We start from the raw sequence: 13,213 nt of genomic DNA, 5'->3' as shown, positions 1-13,213 counted from the left end.
AACATTTTTATTACAGATTAGTAAACTGTATATGAAAGTATTTAATTTACAAGTGCCATGCTTGTGATGTGACATCATTACTGATTTGTTTATTCAAAAAACTTCCCATTTATTTGTGTATTCTACTTTTCATTTTATTACTGTAGCAACAGCGCTCCCACTACACACACATATATCTAGAGGGCCGTGGAGGCTTGTGCTAAAGAGTGTGGAGATGCGATTGTGCTCTTTTGTTGACAGTCACGTCCTTCTGTAGGTGCATTCACAAATTCAAGGCAGCATTTAAAAACTGTCAATATAAATCACCATACATGCAATGCATTTGCTTGTCAGCAATGAGCTCATTCTTGAAGTGAAAACATGATCTTCTCGCTATAGCACTCCTTGCACACGCAAGTTATTGCAGGTGCATATCAACACGTCATTATATCGGCAAGGTATATCGGCATAATTTCTCCATATCGGCCGATGCCGATATGTATATTTTAAGCGTTTATCAGCCGATTCCGATGTTGTGCTGATAATATCATGCATCCCTAGAAGAAAATAATATTTATGTAAAGAGATATATTAAAATAAAAAGTGCTTAAAAGTACACCACTCTTTTTAAGTGAAAGCAAGCTTTTTTTTCCTTACGTGCAACCGATATATAGAAAGTACGTAGTCGTTAGTTGGGTTAGAAGGCTAGAATAACCTCACATGCAACCTATAAAGAAATGAAGCGCGGAATAAACATTAGGCTACAGTAATTCTGACCCAAATTGCTTTATCACCTTTCTGGCTGTTGTTGTAACTGATTTTTTAAGAAACATTTGTAGAAATACCACCAGTGATACCTGTCCACTGGAAGGCTATCACAAGCAATTATTTTTCAAACAGAAGGAAGAATTTCTCAATTGGAAATACAGGCCTGTCCCTAACAAAAACCTGCTTCAAATAAAAGTCTGTTCCCTTCTGCAGTTCAGGTAAATAAAGGCCCTGGTCTTTATTTGAGGAATTACAGTAAATTAAGTACATGTCGTTACTTAATATTATTCAGAACTTAAATATATAATTACACTGTAAAATAGTGTAACCGAGTGTTCTATAAACTAGTCGGGTACACTTTATTTTACAGTGTACTTAGCGTAGTTACCAAAGCAAGTACTGGTAATATAAGGTAGTGTTCAGGTTAGGTTTAGGATAGGTTCAGAGTTAGTAAATACCAAGTTACTGTAATAGCTATAATAAGTTCATATTATGCACATGCAGAACATGACTGTAAAATAAATTTCTATTAGCTAGTATTACTGCTAGTCTTACTTACCACTGCTTTATGACTACAGGATTTGTTTTAGTAGGAATAGGAAAACAATTGTCTTGATTCATCTGAGGAAATGTGCTTAACTAGTCCACAACGTTTGAATGTGCCATTATACCAAAGAATAAAACAAACATATTAAGCAAGAGATCTCAAATGACCTAGGTCTAACCCTAACTACCTAACCGTAAATTTACACTCTTTATGATCAAATAGTTTGAAGTTTAGGACACGAGACAGACAGATCTAATGTTTAGAAGTTGATTCAAGATTTAGTTCATTTACTTTGCTTGTCCAGAGCTGCGTAAAAAAAGAAGAAAAAAAAGATTTGCATTCTAAAAACAAATGTTTTGTTTCAATAACAAAAAAAAAGTTTGCATCTTTTTTATTTATGCAACTTCTAATGAAATTGTTTAACCAACAAAGTACTGCATTAGAGGAATGTTATCATTTGTAGCATGAACACAAGTTTAAGCTGATTACTAAAAATATGGAGTTGTTCCAACTCATTTAATTTTAGCATAATTTAGTGAAGCTAATTAATCTTAACTATTCGAGTTTAAATTAACAGCTAGCATTGCACAGTCTGGATGTATCTTGTTTAAAATGTAAATTTAATGAATGAGTAAGCTTATATTTTTCCCTGGCATTAGCACAGTCATTGCTGGTCAGTGTAATCCATACTTTACATGTACTCAACCTCAAACTAATAATAATAATAATAATAATAATTTGTTACATTTATAGTGGTTTTCTGGGCCCTCAAAGCACTTCTAACTAACCACAAGCCCTTCTCTTCAGAACAATGGTAACCACACAAAACAGCAAACTCTTTTAAATGTCAAATGTAAAAGCATTACACACTTACAAGGCATTTCCCTTTACTAAAAAAAAAAATACCACATCAACTTGATTTCAATATTTATTCTCCTTCTACAGTCAAAGCATACAACCCACTGCCAAATGTTAATCACAGAAGGACAAAAAGTACTTTCAGATTTAAATACATGACTCTTATACTGTATCTTGGCAACTCATTAGATTCTCCAGCAAGTGTTAGTGAAGTCTGTTGTGATAAAAAAAAAAATATTTAATTTAATTTGATAAATATAAGAGTAAACAGTTCTTCCTTTCTTTGAAATAGATCAGGATTTGGTGTAGGAACAAACAAAAGACTCTTATTTAATATAGTGGGCCCTATCACAAACCTTGTGTGACGCTAGTTTCAGCTTGACACAGTGATCTTTCACATCCAGCGGCATGTTGTTTAAATAGCAAATGCACTCATGCCCATTTGTGCGCTGGTCTGAAAACAAGGCGTGTTCATGCGAATCTTTATGCCTAAAACAAACCCACGACTCATTAAGAGACAAGGAACAAACCTTTTGGGCCATGTGCCTGGGGCGCTGACCGTTTTTCCCGTCTTTAAACTAGCAAAAGTGGATTCAGACACACCCTAAGTGCACTTGCGCTCTTTAGACCATGTGCTCTCAGATCGTTAAAATAGGGCCCAGAGTCTTCTTTTGTCAACTTTATTAGTCAAATCAAAGAGTCGGTCAAGTTCTCATCGGTCTCCTCTTGCGGGTGTAATATCTAACTTGAACATCTGCCACACTTGCCCTATTTTTTTCCTTAAAAAATCATCTTAAATGAACTAGGTCAGCCACTTTCCGTAAACCCTAAACCTAACTTACCACTCAAAAAAAATCAGACAGGATGATGGTTAGGACCCAAGACAGAAAGATCTTCTGGCTGGGTGTAAATTCAACATTTGGCTAATTTACTTTGCTTGTCTAGAACATCTGCATATTTTATATCATGAGAAAAACATGCAAATTAAGTAAGGCATCTCAAATGAACTAGGTCAGTCACTTTCCATAAACCATTTAATTAAAGTTGTCTCTTTCATTCTGGCCTGGTGGAGGAGAACAATTAGATTATTCAAGCAATAGTAATTATTTTAGAATACTGTTTTTCTTTTAACACAAAGCCAAACTATATGAACACAATTAATCATTTAGGGAACCATTTAGTGACTAAGGATCAGATCGAGGCTTCAGAGAACATGGTGATGAATTCCGTCCTTGCATAAGTCACACATGGAGTTTCTCCTTTATGTCTTCGCATGCAATTTCTGCTCCTTTCATTAGCCCATGCTTTTTCACTCTCTGATCTGCGACTGGAGTTAATAAGTCAGTCCACTCGGCTTCTGTCTACTGTGGGCATTCATAACAATGGCTCTTTTTTTATTGTCTGGGCATGTGTTTTTCTACAGAGCCAGCTATTACAGGAAAGGAGGCCGTGCTATGCTGCCAGTCAAATGGATGCCTCCTGAGGCCTTTATGGAGGGAATCTTTACCTCGAAAACAGATACATGGTGAGCGCTGTAATATAATTACATACTTGATGTGAGTTCTTTCATATGCTATTGCAGCCCCACTGTTTTTCACGCTGATCAGTTTTTCTGTAATTACTATGCTTTCGTCTAACTCTACAATATTCACTCTCTCTCTCTCATTTTGACTTGTTTTTCAGGTCATTTGGTGTTCTGCTGTGGGAAATCTTCTCTCTGGGCTATATGCCGTATCCGAGCCGCAGTAACCAAGAGGTGTTGGAGTTTGTTACTAATGGAGGCCGAATGGACCCGCCCAAGAACTGCCCCGGGCCAGTGTGAGTGGACTCAGATATATAAATATGCAAGAATCGGTCATTGTCTAATGCATATGCATTTTAAATTTCAACTTTTCAGCCCTTGTTAACTTTCCCACTGCTTTATCTTTTCTGTCTTTGACTATATACTAATCAAATAATAATCAAACCTTCTTAGCTGGAGGTTTGATTGAATTCATTTTCTAATCTAACCTGATCTTGCAGAGCTGATCTTTGAAACAAAACTAAAAAAGGATTAATTTATCTCTGAAATTAATAAAACCTACTCATTCAATCGAGACAGTGAAGATAACTGAAAAGAAAGAGAATACAAATATAATTTTGTTTTGTGAAATAGGTACCGCATAATGACACAGAGTTGGCAGCATCAACCAGAAGACAGACCAAACTTCTCAACTATTCTGGAGAGGATTGACTATTGTCTGCAGGTACTAAATCTAAAAACTTTCTGTTCATGGTTAGGTATCGTTTTTTTTTTTTTTTACGACACCGGGTGCCAAACCGTTACTTCTAAAACCGTACCGGTGCTTGACTTGATACTTTTCATTTAAAAAAAGCCACAAAACGACAGCGGATGACAATAAAGAATGGCTTTTCATTGATTTCTTTTTTTATAAATTCTTTAAATTGAACTTTATAGTATACTTATACAAATAAATACAAAGCACAACACATTTCCTTAAATTCAGAGTAAAACTTAACCCAACTACAATAGGACTAATTTAACACTAAATAACAGTACCACTACTAATAACAGCAAAGTAGTCGATATTCTTGGTATGCTAAAAACCAGCTTCAAGGTTCAGCATTAATTTGCAGATATTCTCTGGCTAAATATTTTTGAACGCATTGCCTTATTATTTCCATGGTGTCGCGTTGTGCTTCTCATGATGCACAACAGCGCTGTATCACAGATGTAGGCTATCGGTTTTATTAAATATTTTCTTTTGCATTCAAAATATACACAAACTTGTATACTATGTCATGAACTATCTGATACTCTGATTTTGAAATATTTAAGTAAATGTGCGTTAGTTGATCTATAATGCGTGATGGGGGCCACCATGTTAGTTTGCGCCTCAGAATCGGATCTGTCGGATTTACATCGCATCTTACAAAACACATGAAAGTAAGTAGAGATTAAACTATATAATTAAAGGGGTGTTAAAACACATTCAGTAACGTGTTCATGCTTAATTTTTCTTAAATTTTCATACATTTACCTTTATTGTACACTGATCTGTCTCAAACGGTCTGATAGTTTCCTGGTTCTATGAAAGCAGTCCCTCAAAAATACGCAATGGGCTCTGATTGGTTAGCTGGCCCAGCTGTGGTGTTCGCTAACCGCCTAGCACACTCCAGCCTACTCTTCTCCACAGCAATAATAAATGGCCTTACCCCACTTATTTAATATTCTCGGAGGAGGGGTTTATGTAAATATTCAACCCGCTGATGTCAGCAAGTCTGTATTGTCAAGTGATTTCTTTGAAAGCAAATATCTCTCTTTGCTTCAAACTTTGAGCGTTGTAACTGCAGATGTTGTTTATGCTCAAAAAGCAACATTACACACTAGCTAAAGTTAGAAAAGTTAACTCGTGTTTTAGCACCCCTTTAACTATATAATGTTTATTTGATATAAATAAGATCCTTAAGCAAATGATAACTGTGAAATAATTGTTTGCTAGTACTTATGTGCATTGAAATGTCTGAAATCTAAAATAAACATTATGTGGTTGAAAACACTGAATAGTTGTGATGAGAACTGAGCGTGTCTGTCTCGGTGCCAGCCAAAGCGTGAAAGCACGTTTGAATTTAAGTGGTACCGAATTCTGTGTTCTGATTCAGTCCAGTAGATAACAGGTAACCAACCCTATTCATGGTGGGCAACAGTATGCTGGGTGTAAAAAAGTTATTTATTATATATATATATTTTTTTTTTTTTTTTTGTGTTGTAACTAATTTATTCTGAAGCAATATTCTCACCTGTGTTAAATCAGCTTTGACATAGGCTATTTACGTCTGCATATTTCTGTTTTTTTATTTTTTATTGAATCATTTCAAATTTGTGATATTTTTACCTTTTATAAAGGGCATTCCCCCCCCCTAATCTTATTTCATTTTATATTGTTAAATTTGATCAATACATTAAATTAAATTAAGACACTATAAGGGCTGTTAACAATCAAATTAAATAATTTACACTGAAAAATTACAACTGCATTAAATAATGTTTTGAGATTTGTAGTTTTGAATAGACAAAAAATAAATGTTGGAAAGTATGTTTAAACATGAAACTAAACCTCCGATAGGTGGCAGCGGGTGGTCGTCTTAATGAGTGAGTCATTCATTCAAACGATTCATTCAAACACTGAATCGGTCAGTAACACACTTGTTGCTGTGAGAGGCGTTACGGTTCTGCTGTGTGTGAACGATTTTCGCTTCTGAAATAGAACAAAAGCACTCAATATTGCATCTAAAATGTAAGTGACTTTAAGTGAATGTTAATTAATTGTTTATGAAACTGTCATATGAAAGCAGTGTCATTTTCAATCGTGATGGTATTCAGAAAACAGCATAAACGCTCTATAACCTTGTTATCGCCAGTTCATTATATTATTATTATCCACCACTATCAATCGCCACTTACACTAAATTAATGTACAATCATTCGTGCATTTTGGTGATTCGCTAGTTCTTTTTTGTTTTAATCAGGCTCTTGTCCGTCAGGCAAGTAAAATTATCTTTCACTTGTCCCTTCAAAAAAATCCACTTGCCCCGGACAAGCGTTAATGTCGAGCCCTGCATTATGTTTGCATGTAATTTGCCAAAGTATACAGTATAAAGTAGAGCACATTGTATGGAACAATGTCAAAATGTAATCTTAAGTCATTGTGAAATTAAATAAGCCAAATTAAAGTTAGGATATTTTATATTTTAAGTGACACCTTAACAACAATTTGTATTACCTGTAAAATTTGACAGACTTTTCAATTCCCCTAGGATCCAGATGTGGTGAATGTGCCTTTGCCTGTCGAGTACGGCCCCATCCCTGAGGAAGAGGAGAGGGTACCCATGCGTCCCGAAGACCCTTCTGCGCCCTCCTTGCTTGTGACCCCTCAGGGCCCAGAGGATGCTCAATGTGCCGCCCACTCTGATCAGGCTAAGAGAGATGGGGAGGTCGTTCTCATGGCCAGCCAATCTTCTGACAACAAACTACCACCCGCTCCCCCATCTCAGCCTCATCACCATCTCCAACCCCCTGTAGTCACTGCCCCCATACCAGCCGCCAAACCCTCCTCTACAACTCCCCAACTCCCAACCCAGGATGGAGGGCATGTAAATTTGGGATTCATGCAGGCCCTCCCCTCGGAGAAGGAGAGCCGCAACGGGAAGCCCACAAACCTGTGGAACCCTACCTATGGCTCGTGGTTTCTACAGCAGCAGCAAAAGAGGCAGCAGGCCCAGGCCCAGGCACAAAGGCAGGTGAGTGGCCCACGGATCCCAGGTGAAGGGCAGGAACAAGCGGGCCGGACTGTAACAGTAGCTGAAGCTTTGGGCCTGCAGCAACAGCACAAACAGCAGCAGTACCAACAGCAGTTCCAGCGCCAGCAGCAGCAACAACAACAAGGCCTGTGTCGACCGCTTTTGCCCCCTCCTCCTCCACCTGCCCCGACCCCATTACTTCTGGATTCAGCCACTCTAGCACCAGTTCCGCTCTACAGACTACGCCGCTTCCCATGTGGGAACATTGGGTATGGCTACCAGGAACAGGGCCTGCCCATGGAGCCCCAGCCTCCCCCACCTCATCCGGGCCAACAGAGGCCCATCTCTTTGGCTCGGGGCAGTGGCTCTGAGGACAGCCGCCCGCTTTTGGTCACCATGGGCACAGTGCAGGACTCCAGACTCCCTAAAATGGAAGGACACAACGCCACTGTGCTGTAACCGTGCACGCTCTCTATCAGTGCCCACTTTGCAAAACACTGTGCTGTCAATCTACATCCACCTTTGCCAAGCCCCTTTGTGCTTTTCCTTTGTGCTTTTCAGCCATGAGTATGTAACTGGAAAGGTTCTGCACTGAAAACTTTCCCTACGCATCAGTCATTGAAAAAGATTATCGATTGGATAAAGAAACGAGACTTGAGTTTTTGAGAGACAAAAAAAAAAAAAAAACTGATTAAGCCCTCATGAGGATTAATTCTGTGAAAAAGACTATTATATCTGATATTTTTCCATAATGGGGGAGAAAAAAAACGAAAGAAAAAAAAACGGGTTTGTTGATGTTTGCTTGCCTGCTTGTTTATTTATTCATTTGTTAATTTATTATTTGGAGGTCATGTAAATTATTAATGGGTGTGCTTCAGAAAGCAAAACTGCCCCCCGTTCATTATGTATAATTTTGTTCACTCTTGGACTTGGTTGGATTTTAAACGCAGCAGTTTTCATCTATCGTCAAACATAATGAATGACAGAAATCTCTAATGGCTAGTGTGTGTGAAATTGATGATCGCTGGTGGCTTTTTGCAATGAGACAACCTGTTGCTATGATGTTGGGATAGAAACATGCAGCAAATGGATAAAGGACCAGTGAATGAAGGCTCTTTCACAGGACTTGTGTCAGGAACATTGACAGCAAACAGTGAAAGCAAAGATGTTAGGTTTAGTAAAGCAAAGTCCTATCATTTACTTGAGATGATCTTGCTAGCATTAGTTTTCAGGGTTGGTGCTGTTCTGGATCAGAAATGCCAACTTTGCCAAGAGGTTCACCAGCAAGTCTTAGCTTGGGCATTAGCATACCATAGGGCTGGGCAATTTGTCGTCGTCGTTTTTTTCCGATTAATCATGTTTTTAAATGTGGTTGATTCAAAATCGATTCTCAAAGGCCACAAATCGATTTTTTTACCCAAATGAATTTCCACAAACATTGAAAATAATGCAAATCTATCAAAGCAAAGGAATGCAGAAAGTGCTGCACAGGGTGTAAAATCTCGGTGCTCTTTGGTTGTGTAGGATAGTTGAGTCTAAAAGCAAAAGTAGTCCAAGGCACTCGATGGGTGTATTGAGAAAGTTAAAAAGCCTTTATTTTTTCATGGCTTAAACATTCAAAAAAAATTAAATTTAAACATTAAAAAAATATATTTGTATCCCAATTTTTTAAATGTTTAAGCCATGAAAAAAAGGCTTTTTAACTTTCTCAATACACCCATCGAGTGCCTTGAACTACTTTTGCTTTTATAATGTAAATCTAATTAGTAATCTTTTCCACTAGTTGTCACCCTCTTATTTGCTGGCTACAGGTGCGTTGTCATCTTTTGTAATGCTGAGGTGAATGCAGTAATACAAAAATCTGCGGCCGGAACCATTTAATGAGACGTCACCCAGATTTTTGCAACACCCCCACAGCCGAGCACACAACCGCTAAAAATCGATAACATTCACGCGAATGCTTACCTTGCATTAGGATCAAACTTGTATAGACATACTCAAATCAACTGAGTCAACAGACAGTGCAGGACCAATAATTCAAACCTAATAGTTTATATTATAAACAGATTTCCTCAAATTAAAGTCAGCACGTAAATGTATTGTTGTCCGTTACCACGGCTAGGGCTGTGACCGTGGCAGTTTTTTTGTTTTTTTTACCCCAGCCATGGAAACATAACATTCATTCTGAATGAAGAGGTAGACATTGTGAGCCAAATTTAAGCTTTGCGTTTTGCGATCTGGTCCACAATTGATTTTTAACAATAGGCTTACTCCATTTTATTCTACTGGACATGGAATCTCTTATTTATTTTCCCAAATCTTGAGAGATGTAAATGAATCATCTCTTTCGGCATGAATATTATGTTTCCATGGCTGCGAGGTAACATTTAATTCCAAATCTATTATTTATTTTGTAAATAAAGTGTTGTGCTTCACTTGTTATTCTATTCATGTAAAACAGCACTGGCAGACAAAAATAAATAAATTGTTTAGCCGACCACCGTAGTGGTAAAAAACTGCAACCGTCAAAACCCTAACCATGGCAACTAGTGTCCGGGTGTGAAATCAGCAGCAAAATCACTAGAAAAGCTTGTGTACTGAAAATTGACAAATCATCCAATATCACTTTTATGTTTCAGAATAAATATATCAAAATATACAAAAAACTACATTTCTACAAGATACTTCTCAGACACATGTTTTAAAAATATTGTATGCATTTGAAATAGAGATTTTAATGAACCCAAGTGTACCTCAAATAAGAGTTTAATATACAGGTTTGTGGCTCTTCATTTCTTTTTAATTACCCACTTGTAAACTTATGTTCACTGTTCTTTTTTTTATAAATAGCTATAGTATTTGTATTAAATCTATATTCATTGAGTTGAATTGAAAATCAAATTGAGAATCGACTCTGAACATCTGAATCGATACTCAGCACCTTTTTTTCCTGAAGGGAACAGCTGTCGGCTGGTAAACCTAAACCTCCCACAAATCTTGCAAATTGTTCGGTAACCATGAACTTCATTTTGAAAGGTCAGGAAAAATTCGAGCATCATATTAAAAAGTTGGACTTATTAAAAAGTGTGATGCTTTAGACTTGATGTTTGACTCGGGAATGTTGACTAGAGTCATGTGAAAGGGCTTTGAGTTTATGCTGTATGAAGCTAGCATTGGGCTGTGTACGAAAGAAATTTCAGAGATTTACTTTTAGAAATAATATCCGTCATTCCATTACCATGGCATTGGCATTGAAATAAAAAAATGTTGTGTACATAAAAGCCTTACAACTGTATGCGCAGAACATCATTAACTGTCTTTCATGCTGTTTATTTGAGTAAAGGACTTTTGAATTTCAAGCGTATTGATGAGAAGTTCATTTTCACATGATCTGTCACTTTAAACAGTCATTGTTACGGTCATAATGCTTACTGTTCAGTTCTTTCAAGCTGCTATTTCAAAAGCAAATGTTGGACATTCTTTTTATACTATCAGAAAGAACTGCTGTAGTGTCTTTGATAGTGAGAGTTTTACAAAGGAATATCTTGTGGCAATTTTTACACTATTTTTTGTTAAATAGTGGTCTCGTTGAAAAAAATGTTTAGTCTTTATTTTTTAATCATTTTCAATAATAATTGTATCCTTATTTTTTAACCTTCATATAAAGTTCTATATTAATACCATCAAAGAATAATACCTGACATATTTCGTTCATTTATTTCTCTCTTGACTTTGCCATAATTTACCATTTCATAGACACTGATGTTACTCTGTTTACCATAAGTGGTATATTTAAATGTAAAATAGTGTTTCACATTTTCAAGAGAGAAATATTTTTGGCTTCACTGAGGTTTGGAAGCTGTCTGATAAATTTGGCACTGCATGAAGAGGAAAATTAAAGATTTTTATTGTCATTTAATTTTATTTTGCTAATGACAACGTGACCACACTTGTAAAAATGTTGTGAAACCTTATTGTATCATGTATCTGTTAATCTCTGTAATTTGACATTCAATGATGAGATCTGAGAAATTAATAAATTACTATTTAATAAGTTTGGCATTGCCCCCCAAACACAAAATGTGTATTAAGAATAATAACTATATCATATAAAAATCAAAAGCTGAAAGATGGTTTTGACTACTAAGTGCCAGGGCTATACCTAGCGACCATTTTTGGCGTATTTGCACCTGAAAAGTACTGCGTGCGACTGTACAATCGGAATAAAAACTACAACTCCCAAAGTGCATCAAGTAGCCAAATTAAAATTAAGTAAAAATACCACATTTGGATTATCATAGACAAGCTTAGAAATGTACAGATGCTTGGGGCAAAAATGCCACCAAAAACTCATTTATTAATAATACATTTAAAAAAAGCTAAGATTTAAAGATTAAACATTTGATTTGAATCTTTATCACATGCTGTTAAAAAAATTACTAAATGTATATAATGAGCATGATGATGAGTATATGATGAATCCATTTTAAAACTGTGTGTCGTCTTATCCTGAATCACTACAGAACAACTAATAATAAGCGTTTATATTTTGACTACTGGTATTTTATTCCAGGTTCGGGTCGTGGCGCTGCGGTGGACCACAGTCCCTGCGAGACTCGCCATAGATACAAACAGAGAGAAGTAGATCCGGCTACAATATTCTTCCACAAGACGCATGCAGTTCTGTTTATTTAGCGCCAGAGCGCCAAAAGTTATGGATTTCTATTGCTCCGAGTATCGGCAGGATTGCAAATGTCATACTAATCTTGTACAAAAGTCCAATAGACAAGTTGATATTATTAAGTAACAACGTTTTAGCCACCATACGGTATATTTCGTGAAAATCAAAGCCACACCAGAACAGATGCGCATCTCATACTAATTTTGCCCTTTATGACACCTGTGAGGGGGGTGATTTTTTTTTATATACGTCATTCGTTTAAATAAAGGGCGTGGTCACTTTGAGTGACAGGTGGATAGCCATTTATCCGCTTGTCTGTTGGTCATTGCATCAAATAAGCTCCGCCCACACCCCACCTCTTTGACCATTTTCTGTTATATGGGCGTGACACGTAAATGTAAAAAGATGGCAATGGCCAGCTGGTCTCTACTTCACGCTTAAGAATGGCTTATCGGAATCCTATGGGTGACGTCACGGACACTTTACCAGTCTACGGGAAGACTACAGAATCTATGACCTACAAACAGCAAAGTAGACTGTGATTCTTAAAGGGGTTATATGCTGGTTCTAAAAAGAACATTATTTTGTTTAATGCAACGTTTTTACACGGTTTGTGGTTCAAAAAGTAATTATTTTACACATAATTGTTGCGCCTTTCTGGTACGCATCGATTTTAACAAAGTTAATCGTCTCTGATTGGCCAATGATCCAGTGCATTGTGATTGGCCTGAATACCTTAGACATGTGATGGAAATGTCACAATATTTGGAACATCGACTCCAGAAGCAATATTGACAGTGTGATGCCATGTCTCAGAGAGATGAGAAATAGACAGTATAACCCATTATAAACAAAGCATTTGTTGCATCCACTGGGGACATAATTACTGATTAGAATGACTTACACATGTCCACATTTGTGATCATAGAAGCTACAAACAAGCACTACTCTATACTAGGGCTGGGCGCTATTATTGAGTTTGTACAATATATTGATATATTTTTTTAGAAACTATGGAATGAGGCAATAGCGTTTATATTGATATGCAGTAGATTGATAAGAGCACATCTGAAAAATAG

General features: G+C 36.7%; 1 protein-coding gene across 1 annotated transcript in view; it reads left to right on the top strand.

The window, feature by feature from the left end:
• The window catches only part of alk (ALK receptor tyrosine kinase), a 592,666-nt gene extending 584,008 nt beyond the window's left edge, over positions 1-8,658 (top strand). Inside the window, exons 26-29 of the mRNA XM_067454971.1 lie at positions 3,576-3,677; positions 3,836-3,970; positions 4,308-4,398; positions 6,971-8,658. Of these exons, the coding sequence (XP_067311072.1) occupies positions 3,576-3,677; positions 3,836-3,970; positions 4,308-4,398; positions 6,971-7,912 (1,270 nt within the window). The 3' untranslated portion in view covers positions 7,913-8,658. The remainder of the gene's footprint in view (positions 1-3,575; positions 3,678-3,835; positions 3,971-4,307; positions 4,399-6,970) is intronic.
• Positions 8,659-13,213: the final 4,555 nt, after the last annotated feature.

The sequence above is a fragment of the Pseudorasbora parva genome, chromosome 10 (assembly GCF_024679245.1).
Source record: "Pseudorasbora parva isolate DD20220531a chromosome 10, ASM2467924v1, whole genome shotgun sequence".
NCBI classification, from domain to species: Eukaryota; Metazoa; Chordata; class Actinopteri; order Cypriniformes; family Gobionidae; genus Pseudorasbora; species Pseudorasbora parva.
This window is presented reverse-complemented; position numbering and strand designations above follow the sequence as displayed.